The sequence below is a fragment of the Falco naumanni genome, chromosome W, assembly GCF_017639655.2.
Source record: "Falco naumanni isolate bFalNau1 chromosome W, bFalNau1.pat, whole genome shotgun sequence".
Taxonomy (NCBI): domain Eukaryota; kingdom Metazoa; phylum Chordata; class Aves; order Falconiformes; family Falconidae; genus Falco; species Falco naumanni.
In genome coordinates, this window is record NC_054079.1 from 22072738 (window position 1) to 22092493 (window position 19756).

Consider the following 19756-nt stretch of genomic DNA (forward strand, 5'->3'; position numbering starts at 1 on the left):
GAGAATCACTAGGTTATCAAATCTCTCAGGTATAAATGAGGTAAGCAATACTTAAGATGAGGCACTTAAACAATAACCCAAAAGGTAATCAGTGTACAAAATTATAAACAGAAAGTTACTCATATTGCCCTCAATTATATTTAAAAGTTATCCATATTCTATATACAGTGTTATATGCCTTATGCCCCCCAATGAAACAAAACAGTGAGAAAGTATGAAAGAAACCAAGTCATCATCACATGCCATCAACTGTAACACAGGTAAGATGAGTGTCCTAAAGCACGCAGTGATACAGTGGCAAAAAAACCACAGTGCCTCTCAAAGAATGTTTTTTCTAGCCAATACCCAGTTTTCTGTTTGGAAGAAAATATCTATGCTAACAGAAAATTAACTTGGTATTAACATACAAATCTGCCACGCCAGAAGAGAACCACCCTACTGTGTTCAAGGAAGGAATGCCAATTAGGAAGAGATTTAAGCCTTAGTGGGATTTATGGTAATTAGAAATGTAACAAATTTAACTTTACAAAGAAATTAATTATGCCAATTAAAACACTTAGCAAGTTTTACTGGGAATTTATACAGTATTATACGTATATGGTGCTGATCAATGCCCAATTTATTAAAAATTACTTGGGGCACACTTCCAAGAAAATTTACAAAAGTAGCATAGGAATTCCAATTAAGATCTAAAATTAATATTTGCAATAAACATTTCCTTATCAAGATCCAGAGAGAGAGAGAAAACACCCAATAAAAGTAGTAAGGAATTTATGTTCAGGTGGGGTGCACAAACATCTAAATCTCCATAACTGCACAGCTTGCTAGAGTCTGCCTGGGAAACAAGGTCAATATTTTCTAATAATATTAAAAACCTGAACACTTTCAAAAGACTCAAGAATTCTCAGTGCCAAACAGCTTGCATCAGCATGCCATTTGTGACAAAGCTGCAAGTTAATGGAATGGTAACTTAAAAACTGCTTCTTCCTCCTATGCTTTTTGAGGTGGGGAAGAAAATGGAAATTTCCAACAGAACAAATTATTCCTGTCTGAGATGCAACTGTGCTTTGTGGGAACAATGATCCTAAGTTCCCTCAGTCGTATAACAAAGTAGCTCAGATTTTATTTTTAGATGGCCTCTGAAGGTCACCTATGCTTTTATTTGACATTTAAACTCTCTGAACAAATGCAAGCTACATTATGTCTTCTGTTTCTAAAGATAAGCCAGTCAAGTTTTGAAGTTTAAATAGAACAAAGGGAGAGCCACAGTTACTAGAAATACAAAATTAAACTTGGCAGAAGTAATGAATTTTATTTACAAATACATGTATGAGGATTACAACAGAAACACACTAGGGAAACTCCATCTCAACAAAAGCAATGGTTTATTGGTAATGGCATTAAATGAAACAGATTGACATCTGGATAATTGCTTGACCATAACCAGAGGAGTTGTAGATAAAAGTGAAGATCTCTTTGATTGTGATAAGGCCTTCCAGTGTCTTTTGCATCCTAGTGGCTCTCTCCTTTTTTGCCAACTACCTGATAAGAGAAAAAAACCACAGAAATAAAGTTTAACCAAAAAAGTCCTGTCACGTATTTTAAGTCAGTCTCAAAATAAACAAGTGCAACTGAATTTTCAACTAAGTTATTGCATTATAGCATGCATTATTGTAGCACTTGCAGAGGCTGTGAATCCCTCTCTAAAGGGTTAAGAGGGATGGCAAGACACAAGAAACCTCGTCTTTAGTACTTGTACAGACAGCAAAGCACCAGTCTCATTTTGAGAGGAGTTAAAAGACAAGTAACTGCAACAGAACAGATCACACTTAAAAATATGTTATATACCAAACTTTCAAGCTTAATATACTATATAAAATAGTACAGTAGGAAGAACCACTGGGTACTCAAATATCAGTTTGCTCATTTCCTTTGGTATCCTTGCCGCGTACCTCACTGAGAACACTTACCTTATAATGCAGCTCAAACCTATAAAGAATCCGGAAGTCACCTGATTTTCAATTATTCCTTGTCAAAACATTATTCCTTACCAAGTCTCCTTCCAATCTCCAATCCTGTAAACTCCACCTGGAATCAGAGTCAGCTTACTGCTTCCCTTTTCAGTAAAGATCACCACTGCAACCAGACTTTGGTGAGTCGATTTGCCAGCCAACAGCAAGTGCAACTCCAGCACTCTGCACGCTGCTATGCAGGTTTAAAGTTAGCGTAGTTCACTGCAGAAGGGTATCCAGTCCCCTTCGTTAAGAAAACTGAACACAAAATCCTGAGAGCAGAAAATGACGCCATTTTAGTCACTTTTCTGAAAAGACTCAGATATAATTCTAGGGCTCTTGCAGAAAAAAAATCATTTATATGCCAAACCAAAATAAAAAGAAAGTCTTAAAATTTAATACCTCAAACTGCAGGAGGGACTTTGAGCAAGGCACCAATTCCCAAGTCGTTGCCATCTAACTAGAGAGCAGCACTTACAGCTCTGACAAGGAGAACTCTTGGGAACAGGGGTTTGGAGATTACACTAATGGAGCACAGAATTTCCCAGCACTGCTCATAATAGGGCTGAAAAATGAAAGAATAAAACTTTTCTTGTATTCTAACCAACTGAATGCTATGGCAAATGTGTTAAGCATCAATTACCTCTGCAGTTAAGTGACAATATAACCCCCAAGATTCATACAGTCAGTAGTAAAATATAGAACTGGGGGGAAAAACACAACAAACAAAAAAACCAAAACCTGAAACACCCACAGTCCTGATTTAAGAAATCTCATGGACCCTCTGGAAGTATTCTTCCTCATTCCCCCCACCCCCCTTTTTTCATTTATTTTCAAGCTTCACGAGGGAGAATTTTTTACTGTCCAGCTGCTTTTGGTCAGCTGAATTATCACTGTCACAAAGCAACTGAAATCTACTGATGAAAAATACTTAAAGATCATTTTCACCTCCAAGGAACCCCTGAGCAGGTGCATTTCACAAGCTGTAAATTCAACCTAATATTTAAGGTCAGGAAAATTCCAATGTGACAACATGAGGGAGGAAGAAAAAAAATCAGAAGCCCAAACACTTGCATTAAGATCTAATTAATCAAGTTAAAAAAAATACAGTTAAGCTTGTCAAGAAGCAATATTTATTCTTTGTGTTTCCAAAGCACCAAGCTGTGTTCACACACAGATTAAGCACAGAAAGAAAAAAAAGAAAAAACACAGTTAAAAGATTAAAGATTAGTGTTAGCAAGTGTGGAACATCAATGAAAAATATTGCTGTACCAGTCTGAGGCAGAAATTGACAACTCGCCCATGTGAATTATCTGTGAAAAATCAATCACACCAATATGGACACTTTGTCACTACAGGTCAAAGAAACACACTTTCTGACCATCCCACTCCACCTTCCCAAAAGGAAACAGGCTATTTAAACTTAAACCAAACAATTGTCATTATTCTCTTCTCAGAAGTAGATCCATTTTCCTTCCTTTCACAGAAACAACTGCCATCTAGTGCATTTGAAGGTAGTGGTTACAGCCTGTAATTCCCATACCAAAGATGATGGGTTTGGAGCAGGCTTTTCTTCATCTGTTTGGCTTTTTCCTAAGCATCAGCCCAGAGCCTGACAGTGACAAAAACACAACCGGCTCTGCAGTTCATTACCAAGAGTAGGACTGGGAACACTTTATTATGAACCTTCCAGAGCAGAGTTGGTTTTGTTTGTTTTAAATACATACAAAGAGGTTAAGCAAGTAAAATTAGGAGGATGCTGTCAGAGAACCCTAATCAGGCCACATGTACAAACACTCACCAACTCCTTACTGTATCTTCCCTGAGCAGGTGCCCAGTGCCACTAGAGTGAAAATGAGACCGCAGTACTTTGCAGCCCATTCTGGCTTCCCTGCTACTTACTGAAGGGTCACAACAAATAAGAACACTAAGCTCCACAAAGACACTAAAAAGAGTCAAGCCTTGGTAGTGCATTTCACAAGATGCATCTCAAACAGCTTTACAAAATTCAATACAGGCTGAAAAATTAAGTTACAGAAAATAATTTGTGAAAGTACTGCATGGTATGGCTTTAAAACATCAAGTTCAGCATAACAGTGGGACAGAAATTTGGTAAGACTGAAAGGTACAGAGAAGTGTTTAAGGTAAGATTTGGAGCAGGGAGTGGAGTGGAAAGATGATTTGATGAGTCAGAAGGCAGAGAAGGCTCTTCCTGATGGTAGAAGGTGCAGAGAAGGCAGCTCTTGCATCAGTGCTGAAATTGTGCAAAGGGTGGAAGAGATACTAAATGAGCAGAGGGAGCAAGGAAGGGAATAGTGTAAAACCACTTCAATCTGATTATTACTTTTTAATTTCTTCTGCCTTTTTAGTTCTTTAGAAATGGGAAGTTAAGCTGAAAAACAAACAAACAAAACGTTACTAGAAAAAAAAAGCAGTGGCATGTAGTGCAAATAAGCAGTTCTGAGTAGAAAGCAAGCATTCATTTGAGAGGGCACCAAAAAATATCCCACAACCTGTCGATATTCATCTATGCCTCAACCTCAAAACTGAGAAGCAGTATGTTTTATTCATTAATACCAGAAATAAACAAGAACTATATTGGACACCAACAGTTGCATGCTCTTTCAAAAACAAAAGCATGTTTACAACTTCACAAGATTCACAGGAACCTACATACACTAAGCTATCAATCAATAGTAAAAATACCCAGAACTTGCACCTTTACTCCACATTAACTGTCTGCCCAGCAAAGTAGTTGAGCACCAAAAGCAAATCTCAAATGCAATCTATTACAACTCAAATGCAGTCTACTGTAGTAGTTTGCATGATCAGTTATGCCTTAAGTCAGACCCTGTGTGGCCAAGAAACAGTAGTATAAACACTTCCAGTGTTAAGAATATTTTTTAGAAGACAGACACCTTTAAATCAAGCTTTTCCAAACACATTTCAGAATATATTAAATACATATAGGAAGGGAATATTCATCCCAGTCCTCTGCTGTTGAGGGCCTCTTCATTTAAACAGAGTAAAGAATAGGTCTGCCTACTACTCTCTGCTTATCACTACGCTGCAGTCAGTTCTAAGCAGAATTTTTTTCCTTGGTCCTCCTTTTCCACCAATCCAAAGACTTCCCTCCTCCTCAGAGAGTAAAAAAATCAAGTTGTGCAAGGAGCAGGATACACACAACCTATTAAAACAAGCCTGAAAGCAGCTTTTATAACTTCACCCACTCAGTCCAGCAATACCAACTACATGCAAGAAAATGAAAAAAATTTTTTTACAGCAAGACCAATTAATCACTAGAACGACCTCCACAGGGATGTGGCTGAGTCCCCGTTGCTGGAGGTTTTCAAGTTGTGACTGGACAGGGTGCTAGACAATCTCACCTAGGCTCCCTTTCCCATGCAAGGATGGATCAGGTGATTTTGTGAGGGCCCTTCCAACCTGGGCTGTTCCGTGATTCTACGTGTGTCCAAACCAACTTTAGGCCAAAATCACTAATGAAGGACTGCCCTCACTACACCCGCTTAGTAGTTCTGTTATTTTTCAGAGTAGATGAATTACAGCTTTCTGTTTGACAGTATAAGTACCAGAAACAATTCCCATTTATATTAAACGTGTGAACTGACTCCCTGATCGAGAAGAGGTGATTCTCCTTACAGCCTGGCTGGTGTCTGCAGAGCACCACACAAGCAAACGTGAGTTTTCCTCAACTGTCTGAAGGACACAGGACCTGCAGTTATGCACCTTAATACTCAACTGCTGAGCAGTAAATTCTCTAACTAAAAGCATGCATTCCAATCACACCCCAGTTGGGAAACAAAACACATTAGCCTGAGCCTTCACAGAAGTGATTCAAACCAACATGTTTGTTTTATTTTTTACTTTGAAGCTGAACATGTATACAATCAACTGATCAGTGATGTGATCAATCAAAAACATGACTGGAATCACATTCATGTCCACTTCTTAATTCAAGCCCTTCAAATAAGATATTTAACAGATTCTTACAAACACTTCTCAAACTCCGGGGAAAAAAGCATTCCTCCATCTTGTTAATCATATCACAATACTCTATCATAATTGGAAGAAAAATATGAACAGTAGAGACAGACTGAGATGAGGGAGTGAGACAGATGAAAGCAGTAAGGAGTAGTGTGGGTAACTACTCAAGGAGATGAAAAGAAAAATAAGGTTTCCCCAGTTAATCTACAAACCTAACTATAATTAATGCTCAACGCTATATTAAGGTTTCATAACTGACAAGATCACAGGAAGAGAGGAAACAAAAGTTAAAATTCCTGAGAGCACTGTAACTCTGCCAGACTACACATCCCATTTGTTATGATGAAATATTTTAACAGCCTAATATTAAAACTACATGTTCAGGAAGCAAAATAGGAATATTACATATAGTGTTGATGAGTATCTGAATTGAGACAGGATTAGCCGCTTCATAACCCAGTAACTCCTCCATTTAAGGCCATTCTGACCAGATCCTTAACATCCTGACATTACCAGCACAACGCTAACACCATGGGACTGTGTGGTCTATACATATTCTTGTAGGATTGCACACCCTCCCCTTCCATTTAAACGGATGTCACAACACAAAGGCACACTCCTTGATGGTACCAAGACATTCACCTGCAAACTTTAAGGAAACCAAAATTTTTAGTTGGCAATAGTATTTACCAGGCCATACAGCAGCTTCCAAGCAGCCACACTGCATCTAGAACTGAGAGATCTGTAAATCCTCTCTGACTACAGTAGAGGGATGAGATACCTGGAGACCCACACTAGTTTTAATGCCTTTATAGGATTGTGTGAGGGCATGTGTAAATTAAAAAACCCACTCCCCACACAAACCCTGACCAGAGCTCAGATCATTACAGCAGTCAGTTTCAGGCCAAGGCAGTAACTTCAGAACTCTGTTCACGAAACTAACATTTTATCCGCACAACTTGAAATACTGTAGGAAACACATAGTGCAGGCTCAACGTTGGTGTCAAACTCATGTAACATTCTACAAAACACCTGAATTACTTTACCAAGTGCACCCCACTCAGGACTATCAATTAAAAAAAAAAAAAATCACTATTTTGAACCTGATGTTCTGATGGTTAAAGAGTAGACTTGTTGAAAATGAGTTTTCAGTACTTCTGAAAGCAAAACTAATTTACAAAGTTTACAGAACTGAAAGCAAGGCAGGGGTCAAATGCAGAGTCAGAATCCCACTCCCCCTCAATACCAGAAAGTACTGCAGATTAAACAAAGTTAAAATAGTAATTGCACAAGTAACAGTATTAGGGAATCCCCTGCAATAAGTACTGACAAAATAGCTGCATAAAACAAAATATGTAAGCAGAATGTAAGTCAATTAACATATTTCTAGTTTTGGGAGAACTGGAAGCACTGTATTAAGGAAGTCTAAAATTGACATCCAGTTAATTTTAGTACATTAGAACAACTTTTAGAATGACTTCAAGTTTCACTGAAAGGCAGCAAAACCTGTTAAATTTATATTAATTTAATTACTACCTGCAAAGGTATTAAGTTTTACATGTATAAGTTAAGATCATAGACAGGTTACAGCAGTATTTGCCCTTTTACAAAAGCTGCTAAGTTTTAAAGCAGTTTACTTTAAAAACACTTATTACATATTTGAAAAAGTTGCAAGTAACTTTAAAGTTTCAATCCTTTCAAACCCATTTCACATTCTCAAAAAAAACCCCAAACAAAAAAAAAAAATCAAGAATTGTGAGTGCCTTATTGCCTAAACTCATACTGTAACAAGTTGTTTGCTTAATTTCCTCTTTAAAAACCAGATGTTTAATATAACAGACACCTTGGGACCAAATATTTTTCAGGTCTCAAGCTTACTTGATGTTTCCCAGTGAAAAAAAATCCTTCAAAGTAGAAGTCAGTCACAAGGCATCTAATCTGTACATGCAATTGCTTCTCTACTTCCTGAACACCATCAGAAAGCAAGTTCCAAAATCAAGACACAAGTCACAGCTGTTTAATTGTCTATAGCGTATGCAACTTGACAGACCCTTAAGCTCTCATATATATATATTCTTACGGGTTATTTTTACAAAGTTCATGAACAAAAACTTGTAAAGCAAGACCAAAGATCTTAAGATAAAAGCTACATATTTACTTTTGGATGCCAAAACTACCTTAATTTGTGGAACTGTAGTTACAACCAAGTGTACTTGTTCCATCAACTCATTTTTAAGTAGGTTTAAAACATTCAAAAGTGCTTTTAAGAGAAAGGACTCACTCGCTTGAAGTCATTCATATTTGTCGCTTGGACCGGAGTTCCAATAAACGTGAAGTATGTAATTCTTGTTGTCTCTTCATCACCATGGTTGGATTGGACAAACAACTGAAGAAAAAAAAACACAAAACACCCAAACACAAGAGTTAAGGTAAACTGTCCATCCCTGAATTAATAAAGTGTTAGACACCTGAAGTTTTCGAACTAACCAAATTAACACTTTTTTCAATTATAAAGGCCTCTAACCCTTAGGGAAGCTACTGTCCTTACTTAAAACAATTATATAGAATGCTTTTATTTTTCATGATAGTTTGTTAAAAAACCCACACAGCTTGTATTTTTCCAGCTTCCACTTTCAACCCAAGATCACATTCAACAAAAACAACAGGATCTAAGTCATCACAGTTCACTGATATCTGACTTGAAATGAAGTTAAATATCAATTTAGTTATGCTTGCTGAAGCCCCTAAGACTACTCATGTGTAATTTACTACTAGAGCTTGCATAATTATATGCTTTAGAGCATGAATACTAGATCTATGAAGTTATTTTAGAGTTTCAAACAAATATAAAGTCTCTTTTGAAATATGAGCTAAGGAATCATTGCTGGAACCACTACACTTGTTCAAGTGGACAAATGAAAGAATTTTTTTGCATAAAGTAGTATTAGTAAGGAAACTGGAGTCAGAAGAGCAACAAGGTATTTGTGGATCTTTCCACACTTTGTAAGCATTGAAAAAGGAGGAATGAGAAAGACAGTAGTGACATCAGACACAGAGGAAAGGAAGGAGAGAGGACAACAGGTTGGCAAGGGACAGCATGCATCACGCCCTTTCCATAAGCCCTAGGTAGTATCTATGAGATGCCCCTTCTGCCTCAGAAATTGCCTGTGCCACAGACTACCAAATGCTGGAGGTCATCAGCACATATCACTGCATACTTGCCCTATACTTAGCAATTATTTTTTTTGTGACAGCACTGGAGGCTTGCAGGTATTTGATAAGCAAGATGGGCTGCTGATCTAAACCAGTACAGATATTCACCCCTCCAAGCAGCTTCCCTGTAGTTGGAAGACCGTGCATTTTCCTGTACAAACAAGATGTATGGAAGGTGAGGGTTGAAATGCTGAAGAAAGTACTCTTCTGACAGAAAAACACACACAGAAGAGCATTGTCAAGGACTGACTTCCGTTGAACTCCACAACATGTTACATTCTATCTCAGTAATGATTTGAAAAATTCAGCAAGTACAGAGAAAAACAAAAGCCACTGAAGTAGCAGTAATGAAGTGAGGCACACAACAAATGGGGAAATCCAGCATTAGATATGCTGAATTACATGGATTAGAAACTACAGGGTATAGAATTAATAAACCAGGTAAGTTAAAACTAACAAACATAGCAGTGAGATATATATATAAATAAATGAAGTATGAACTTGCCAGCACTGAGATTGAAATGTACAGTAAGTGTTTCTGATTATGCATGGCAGAAAAGCAGGATAACCTGTATATGACAACTGTGCCTCCTCCAGTTCATTGGGAGCCAAATGGAAGACTATTATCCACAGGAGCATGTAAGCAAGCAGAACTTCATCACCTGCGCCAAAAAGCCAGGTGGTGAACAAAATGACTGGCCACTTCATTTCTAGGAAGTCTTAAATACAGAATTCAGGTTTAGCTAGGGAATTAGGGGAGCGCTATTGCAGTGCCCATGTACAAAGAGTGCAAACAAGCAGAACATTTAATCACCTTATCACTTGTCTAGTGTTTGTACATCATCCTGCCTAAAACTGACATAGGATTTTATTAAAGAACAAAGACATAATTTGTATTTGTCAGCACAGTTTTCTAGAATATAAGCCTATGTGACCAATCTCTATTTCATTTGGGGGAGGATAAAGTTGGTCACAAAGGTAACTCCATAGAAAAAGACATAAAAAGGAGTGATTTAGGTTCATCTCTCATTACCTTTAAAACAATTGCTAGTAAAACACTGCTAAACAAGAAAGTAGCTGACTGATCTAAGATGAAGTCCACAGTGATTTAGAAATTTACTAGTGTGATGAAAAGACTGAGAGTGGACCAATGTTTTGGAGTTACCTGCAATTCATAAAGAGCTGGCAATTTCTGCGGCCAGCACACTAAAACATAGTTTAATACAATCACCTATGAAGTCCCTATATTTGCAAATGCATAATCCAGGCCATGAAAAGCATTCCTACAGAAAAGAATTCAGGGGTCATATTGGAAAAAACAGTTCAACACAATACTGCAGGAAGCAGGACTAGCACAGTACCAGAACGATACCAAGCACAAAGCAATTCCAGCATCATTTGTCATGACGTATATTGCTCTAGAACCTGTATTTTTAAAACGGAAGAGGACAAACAGCACCTGCATTTTAGTCAAAAACCCTACCCGAAGCCTGTGGAAGGTCTCTTACAGCAAGCAGGCACTGAGTTTAAAGACACTGCAAGTACTTCACTTTATACTCAAATATCTCTCATTTCTGCAGATTACTGAGAAACTGGATTCCTTCAACTCTTCACATGAAGACAAGATGTCTTTCAAGAAGGTATGCTAGTGAAAACGCAAGTTGTGTTAAACTGTATGCTAGCTCATGAAGAGGTGAAAGCCAACTGTCTCATATTAGGTCAAAAGAGACATTGCATGCACATGGCCTTGTCACACCTTAAATTCCTTAAATACTTTTAGCATAAACATACAGTATGCGATCAGCAGACAGAAACTTGCAACATCTGCGATGAAATCAAACATGCCCAGTGCTTTAAAAGCCTATGAAGTTTTCAGCCTGCACAGACCTCAGAACAGAAACTTTACTTACAGTTACACTGTTAACATTCTGAAATTTTACATAGCGAAGCTGGACAATACCATCTTCTTTAATATCATCTGGTGTCAGCTCCAGGGCTTGAGTTGGTTCACTTCTTTCTGCTTCTTCAAAATCCATAGATCGAGGAAGGTTGATAAAGATTTTTATGCATTTTGGACCTTGCCCTATGTTAAAAAACAGGAGTGGGGCTCCATTATTTAAATATATTTTCAAAATGTTGCTTGAGAAGCCCTTGCTTATTACAGTCTCTAGACACCGCTCAAGGAAAGCATGAGCTTTTATAGTTCTATTACCTTATCTGCCAATCCTACCACACCACCCTGGCTATTGAAGGACATTCAAAGTTTCACTACTTGTCTACATGTCAGAGGGAATTCCACATTAAAAAAATCCAATAAAAAGTCTAAAAATAATAGTTTTGCTGTGACATAACACCTGAACATTTTACGTGATTTTATAATGTAAAGTGAGTTATCATAAAAACTAAGCTATACCTTACAGTAGCTCTCACATTAATTCTTGAATTAAATTTAAGTTTCTCTTTGCAGCACATCAAGCTATAGTAAATACTTCAGATTTGTATCACACCAAATACCTACATATGACATCAGTGAAAAATGAGGTAATTTATAACATAGTTCATTTACAACAAATTCACTGAAGCTGCTGTGGGATTCTCAGAAGGTTCCAGGGACGGTGTCATTTTTAGACAATTCAGCTAAACATGGGCAAAGCTTTGGTTTCAAATATATGACTAAAAAGACACTTCACTCACCGTTATCTGGTCCCTGAAGTTTCATAGAATAAAGCCTGACAGGTTGACTAAAAGCTACAGTAATGAGCAGCTGTGGAATTAAAAAAAAGTTCTGTTAAACACTTGTTTTCTTCTTTCATAAAAACAAACATAGCACAATAACTAGAAAGAAGTATGAGTTTTGAAATAAAATCAAGTATTTACTTTCATTATATTCTACACATGCACTAGTCTGTCACTTCAAAGTATCATCAAACACTACTCCACTTGGAATTTTTTCCATACATAAAGGGATGTGAAACTGGAAAAGACTACAACAATCTTTGTGTACTAATTTTACTTACATCCTACTATCATCCCCCTCCTCTTACTTATACTACCTGTAACAATATTAAGTAGACAAGTTCTTAAAATAGTGTTTGCAGACCAGGCCATCACTGAAAATATCTCACTTAAAAGTATCTACTGTACCTGCTCGTCACAGTCTGATTCCAAGTAGGTAGAGTCTTTACGTAAAGAATTATCAAATCCGTGCTCATCACTCTCATTAAGACATTCACAGCCAGCTTTATTGATAAATGGCATTAAATCCATCTGAAAGTAAAAGCAAGAGCATTGCTGAGTGCATAAGTGTGCCATGAACTCATCTGGGATTAGTAAACATTGGAATGAATGAAATTCTTCATTCACAGATTAAAATAATGAGACACAGAAAACCTCAGGGGTTTATATCAAAAGACATTACAAACAAACTACAAATACTATAGTACTCTGATGTACCCTGCTCATAATTGAATGACATTCTTCCCCTCCATTCAAAATCATGCACCCCTGGAACACATGCTTGCCATTCTGAGAGTAAGAAATTGGGCACAGGGAGAATTTTCAGATACACCTTTGATAAACCAGACTACAGCACTGTAGGTCACACCACAACACAGCCAAACTGACATTAGTGTGGAGCTATGATCAGCTTAAGGGGGGGACGACACACCCCTAAACAAGAAATGGGCCTCCCTGAAAATATACTATATTACAGAACAAATTAAGAGACCACTATAGTTCTTAGCAGGCTTTATATGCAAAGCTATTCTTATTTTACTTCTTCAGCACTGTATACAAACTAACTTTATGAAACCTTTTCCTGCTCCTTTCTCCATATATTTTAGTAAAAACACAGAGCAACAGAAAACAGAAGCTACACTATTCTCCACAAACCAGTCTGTCTTACTGCTCAGCTCTTTTGTAAAGAGAGCTAAAAACTTTGACACAATCTTAGATTAAAGCAGATCACTATCCATGCTCTGAGCCATAAAAAGGTGGTATTCTTGCAGAGGCAATATTTATCAATTTCCAGATAACCAGAATTTTTGCTTGCAACTAAAGCAAACTAAGTTCAACTGAAGCACAATAAGCCAGGCCAAAAATTAAGTGTTTCATATCTTAAGGCCTAAAGACAGAATATCAACATCTCAAACCATACCACCAAAAATTCAAGATCAGTGTACAGTCATGAAACAGTCCAGACATAAGACACCAAAGGAACTTTTAGGATGACAACCTGAAATACCCTTCTTAAAGGCATATATTAGGTCCCAAAGGATAATATACCGCTCTTGGACAAAAAGCACACACTAGCTTAAAAATTACTGCATACAATAACCCAAGCTATAGCCTTGTGGTGCAAATGGAATCCAAAAAACAGGCTGCTGAGAGAATACAACTCATTTCCTGTATGTCACTTCCCTTAGCTCTTCCAACTATGTGTTATTCTGAGCAAAAAAAATACTTATCCCCCTCCCAAAATCTATACGAAGGCTTCACTTGCAACTCATGTGCTCAGCTACAACATAAGAAACGAGAAGGAACACACAGCTGCACCAGAGAATAAAGATACTTTCCTGAAGCCAACGGCAGTCCAGTTTGGGTCAAGCATGTCCTAAAACAACATTTCAGCCTACCACATACAGGTAAAATGGAATTCCTGCTTGGTTTATACAGCCCTCAGCACACTCGGGACTTGATTTGTAGGGTAAGACACCACCTCCTACAAGATTAACTTTTAATAGAAGACAGTGCATTCATCTCAAAACCAACCTAACTTGCTACATGAATGATTTTCAGTGTGTTAGGGCTCCAAAGATAACAAGCTGAACCTTCATCTTTTGACATTCCCATAGTTCCACACAGGATTTCACTATAATTATAAATGTAAGCGTTCATATATGAAGTGTAATGCATGTCATGGAACAGTTAGCAAGTAGCTGAACTACTAGAAATTCAAGTGACCTGCACCCTTGCAGTTTATTTAAATGATAAATATTCAGCAGAATTTGCAGCCTGCTTACATTTGCCTGACAGGATACAGCTAGCTAAAATTTTAAAATAGTCAACCTCCAAAAAGCCTGGTTTTGCATTTAACAACATAGTTTTGGGTTCTACAGAGACTCATCACAGCTAAGTTTAACGTATTTAGATTTGCTAATGCAAGTAGTGTGCATACTACAGTAACTAGCTAAGCACTGAACTGTGACATATGATTTAGGCAAAATGTAATAACACCACATAACTGTGTTTATACTTTTGGTAGAACAATCTCATTTAAGGAGTAATATTACACCAAGGATTGCTTGGAGAATACCATGAAAGACAACAGCTCTAGGAGAGTGTTTTGTCACATTAGAGTTCTCATTTACATGTGTTTGTCAGTACAGCTGTCAGACAGGCCTATGATTTGCAACACACAATTGCCTTGAGTTAACATGAGAACACACAAAACATGGTGAAAATAATTTCCTGAGAGCACCCAATATTTCTAAGCACATTGCTCCCTTATTGAATTTTGGCCAAAAATTCAAGTGTTCCTACCAAGTTTTAATTTACCTTGAAGACGCGGCAAATCATGCAATGATAAAAAAAAAAATCTGTGAATACAAATTTTTATATTCTTCAGAAGGAAACATTAAAGTCACATTTTAGTTATGAGAGGTTTTGAATGCAAGGTTTAAAAAACATTGAGAACATATTAGAAATGTTCGCTTCTCTTCTTTACAAATTACTAGAATTACAGATTATTTAGTTTATGTTATTTGTGAATGCCTGATCAGCAATTACTGGAGTGATATGCAGTACCCCTACAGAAGCAAAATGATACACATTAAGCATTAAATTGAAAGCAAGTTTGCAGTCAACAAGAAGAAAATCTTGTATGCCACTCAGACCAGGCACATAATCTTTTTCAAGTAGTCCTGTGAATTTTTTTACTTTATATATAATCCTCATAATTCTTTTACAGGCAAGAAGAAATCTAAAGAGAACACTGTAGTACCATCCACTTTTGCAAACATTAGCAATTAAGCAAAAGTAAATATGAGATATCATTTAGCTAACAATACCCTCCCAAAGGCATCCTGTTTCCAGGGCAAGCTGCTACAGAGGAAGGTGGAGCTGAACTGTTATGAAGGTTAACTGCTTTTGCCAAAGAATCTCCCTCTATTTAATTTCTTTTAAAGAAAAAATACTAAAGAAAGGGTAGGGAGCAAGAAGAAAATAATGAAAAGCCAGCCCAAACAAACCTACCAACACAAACAACAGAGATGATTTCTTAAGGAACAACTAGAACAACTTTTCAACATTTTTGATGACCATGTCTAATAATATCTTTACCCATGGACATTTTTACACTTCAAAAAATGTTTTGGGAAGACAGATTGGGATGTCCAAGAAGAAGAAAGAAGCAGAACAAGCAGCTGCAGCAAGAAATTAATCATAAAAATTAGAATTCATTATTTTGATGACTAAGGGCTATGGCATGAAGATATTTCTTAAAACATTTTACAATTCTATAACCATGCTTACTAAGTACCTACATGCTAATCTTTTAATTTTGTCTGAGAAAGGAAACCCAGACAAGTGATCTTCTCAAAGCCATGGGGAACTTGCAGTTTTACCTAAAGTAGTATTATTTGACTGAAGAGTATGTTTACAAAACAAGAAGTGTTTGGGGTTTTTTAAACGCTCAAGTTACACAAACATTTAAAAAACTAACTTAAGAGGTGCATACATATCCTTTTGGGATATCTGTATCTTCACTGTTTCCAGGATCATTCTCCAGGTGCTGTTTAATTTTTTCTTCTAAACCTACAGCATCTGCTCCTTGATATTGGTCGATTCGCACTTTGTTTCGGAAAAACAGAAATGTCGGTGTTGCTGATATATTATTGGTAGCAGCTGTTCCCTAGAATGCATAAATTAGTTACAAACGTTACCAATATCAGACAGAAACATCAGCTTGCTTCACCTAGATAACAATGCACACACTAGGTATTAATCAAGCTACCATGATTATCACCTCAAACATCACAAACAGTATTTGGTACTGTATGAACAGCTTTAACTTGGACAATTTTAAGTTAATTTAAATCCTTCAGATACTCCTAATCCTTTACAAGTTTGGGCATTCTTTGCACCAACTTCACATCAGCAGCAGATTAGTTGGTAGACCATAAAAAAAAAATCATATTACTTATTTGCTCTTGAAAGTGGCAGATTGCTTAATTTAACACTTATTTTACAAGCTTTCTTTACACCAGCATTCCTTCCTCTCCCAAGACACATTCATGCACACCCAGGAATTGCAGCCTGCTGCTGTAGAAGGTGAATTCCATTTGATTTCCACCTGTATTCATACCTGTTATGTACCCATAGTAGTTTTTCAAAATTTTTTTTTAATTTAGCATCATAAGCAAACATTGTTACCACTTTGATGTTCAACCCTCTCCATTATAATCTGTAGTAGTTCCAAGACATTTCTTTTCGACACACCATTGTTATTTTTCATTAATGACCCTTAAGTCAATCAGTAGCTCACCTGCAGCACCCACTGTCTTAAAATTGTTAAAAACAGTTGAGTAGTACTTGAGAGGAATCTAGTCCCACTAATCATATCAGTTTATTGCATTTTTCATTTTGCTCAATAATTACACCAATATTTGTTTGGGAAAATTAGTCTTTTTTAATTCATACTGGTGCTACCTTTTAACATTTAACAGTATTATCTAAGTAGCACAAGCAGCAGGAACTGTTAAATTGTCTGTACACCACTTAAATGAAGGACATCAGTGGTAGCTGCAAGTATACTTTTTTTAAGCAAAAGTGTTGTTTGTTCATATCTTTGTGTGTATCCTAATTTTGAAGGATTTCACAATAGGCTGTTTGTGATTCACCAAAATCGTCAACAGCCACAGGATACTACTGTTAATATACTGTCTACACAGTTTTTCTTCAAGTTTCCCATTCAGTACATTATCTGCTCTTTCTCTTACAACTGAAAGAGATATCTTTGAATACCAACCTGGCATTGATGCACATCTACTTCCAAAAATGTTGCCTGGGGATATTTGTTACTCAGAGCGTTGAAAGCTGGAGCTATCCTTAAACATGGGCCACATCTGTGGAAAACAACATACAGTTTAACTTAACCCATCTTTTTTAAAAAAATGCCTGCCCCAAATAGAGTTAGCACATTCATGTTCTTACTGATATCCTTGGTACATGTAAAAATAATCTCCCTACCTGGCTGACAGATGGAGAGCAATCCTAGTGATACAATTAAGAATGACATTCAGAAACACATCATGAAGTGTTAATTCCCACTCCCTCAGACAGCTTCAATGTCACATGATTAACTTTACCTATTAATTAATACTAACTTCATATTTTCCATCTAATGGGTTTAGCTTCAGCATCTTCTACCACAGGCCAAATCCTGCTAACTAAAGTGACATAAGGTAGGGCAAAGAGCTGCCTGCTTTTCCCAAAATGGCAAAAAAAAACCCCTCTGAAACGATAAAAAACACTCTTAACAGAAAACTAGTACTACCACTCCACAGTACCTCCTGTGAAAAACATAGTAGCTATAGTAAAATCTACTATACTTAACACTAATAATGTATCAGACCTTTAGCAGGAATCATAAAATTCTTACTACAATAAATCTCATTTACTAGAACTGTAATCAGCTACTACCATAATTATTTGGCCCTGCTAGAACAGGCCTGACTTCTGCCAACTTACCCATATCACCTTGGCTAAAAATACATATTGGTTAAAATTATTGTATCTTTGCTGGCATATATGAAATGTACAGATGCAACTATTCCTGCAAAGGAATATTCTCACAACTCAGCTCACTGTGAAAGAAGCAATTAAAAAGTAAAACAACAAAAAACCCCAGTACAAACTCCCTCCAACAGCATACCAGCATAGGCTGTATCTGAACCAGGGAGCTCTATCAGCGTGAATCTGTCAACACATATAGCTGTAAAACAGCACAGGTGAGATCTGCTTCATCTTTCCTATTCTCTCCTGACAAAAAGGGTATGGATCCACAGCAGCACAGCAAGGCAAAGTCACGTATTTATACACTAAGGCATCAAGCCATTAATCAAACTGGAACCTAACATATTGGGTTGTCTGAAACCAAAACATTTTCCTGGGCATGCGGGTAGGCAGTATTACCAAGATCACCAACACCCCTACAGTTACAGTTGAAGTTGACTTACCTAAAAAAAAAAACCCAAACCCAACCCCATCACTAAGCAGCAGCAATCAGACATCAGATGCATCTGTATCAATGCTTTTTTTGGTACCCATTCAGATACACAGCTAATGATTCTCGGGACCTCTTCCAAGTATAACATCTTCCACGCCACTAGACCTGAAGTCTTTTGAGCTTCAGCCATCGGAAGTGGAATGGTTCAACTGTACATTTAAATAAGAAGTGAAAAGATGAAGCAAAAAAACCCAAACCAAAACAAAAAAGACACATAAAAAAAACCCAAAACCCAGTACAGGCACTAAAAGCTACAACTTTGACAATAACAAGGTGCACTTTGAATCTCAAGTCCCCCAACATTATTTCTATTTGCCCTAATTCCACAGATTGCTGTGAGTAACTGAACTGTCAAGATTTCCTTTGGTCTCCAATTCAATCAGATTATACCACAGTTTGCACTTCAAATCCCTGCTAAACAGGGGGAAAAGGACATCTGCTTGCCCTGGGCAAAAAGGATGAGGATACAGTTAAGTTTTATTAAGGCGGAAGATGTTTTCCACAGGAACCAAGCAAGATGCAGCGTTAACAGCGGCTTCCTGACCTGCAGGCAGGTTTTAAGCCAACACAGCATCTCATCTGCTCAGAGCACCTGAAGAATGACAGGTTCAGAGAGCAGGGGAAGTTGGCTCAGCTGCAAAAAGGTAAATCTAACACCAGAGATAGGAAATACCATTCTGATATTGTGACTGTATTTACATGCTACAGATACGGGAGCGTCACCAATGCGAAAAAAAACTTCCAAACAATTAACTCGCAGCTCTGACCCGCAGCAGCTGGCTAGCGACCAAAATGATACAGCATTTCGCCAACTAACTGCGCTTCTCAAGTCTGAAGCCTCACCTCACCTTAAAACTTAATAAAACCACCAAACGCCCACTAGCTGTCTGGGCTCCAGAGAGCCCCCCAGCCCCGGACCGGGCGCAGCCGCCTCCCGAGGGTCAAGCCTAACTCGCGCTCCCCATCGCCTTCAGCGGGGACGAGGCCGCGGCGGGGGCCCCGGGCGGCCCTACCCACCGCCAAGGGCCCCGGGAGCCCGCGTCCCCCCCCTCACTCACCCCCGCATAGTGAACTTCACCACGACCAGGCGGGAGCCGGCAGCGCTGAGCTCAGACTGCAACTCGGTGTCGTTCGCGATCACCTTCACGCCCCCCATCCTCACCAGGCGGCGAGGCCCGCGCTGAGAGGTGGCGGCAGCGGCGCCGGCCTGCTATCTGCAGCGTCACGGCGGGAAGGCACA

General features: G+C 37.9%; 1 protein-coding gene across 4 annotated transcripts; it reads right to left on the reverse strand.

Moving 5' to 3' along the window:
- Positions 1-1368: 1368 nt before the first annotated feature.
- On the reverse strand, positions 1369-19756 carry LOC121080463 (thioredoxin-like protein 1). 4 transcript variants are annotated; one of them, XR_005825373.1, is made up of 10 exons: positions 19575-19756; positions 17257-17353; positions 15967-16140; positions 12375-12497; positions 11925-11994; positions 11141-11313; positions 8299-8403; positions 2415-2577; positions 2052-2284; positions 1369-1542 (listed from the first exon to the last, which is right to left on the reverse strand). XR_005825373.1 is itself a non-coding variant. In XM_040578489.1 (8 exons), exons 1-8 carry the CDS (start codon positions 19670-19672, stop codon positions 1513-1515), a joined length of 870 nt encoding a protein of 289 aa, XP_040434423.1. In that variant the 5' UTR covers positions 19673-19754; the 3' UTR covers positions 1369-1512. The 4 variants fall into 4 exon arrangements, 2 of the variants coding, with proteins under 2 accessions (XP_040434423.1, XP_040434422.1); XR_005825374.1 differs by lacking the exon at positions 2415-2577 and having other exon boundaries at positions 19575-19755; XM_040578489.1 differs by lacking the exons at positions 2052-2284; positions 2415-2577 and having other exon boundaries at positions 19575-19754.

Excerpts from the sequence above, each read along its gene's own strand:
- LOC121080463 (XM_040578488.1), bottom strand. The coding sequence starts at position 19,672 with ATGGGGGGCGTGAAGGTGATCGCGAACGACACCGAGTTGCAGTCTGAG. Across the intron at positions 12,498-15,966 it reads CAGATATCCCAAAAGGATAT|ATGGATTTAATGCCATTTAT; the intron begins GTATGCACCTCT and ends TTTTACTTTCAG. Across the intron at positions 11,314-11,924 it reads ACTTCAGGGACCAGATAACG|GGCAAGGTCCAAAATGCATA; the intron begins GTGAGTGAAGTG and ends TTTTTAACATAG.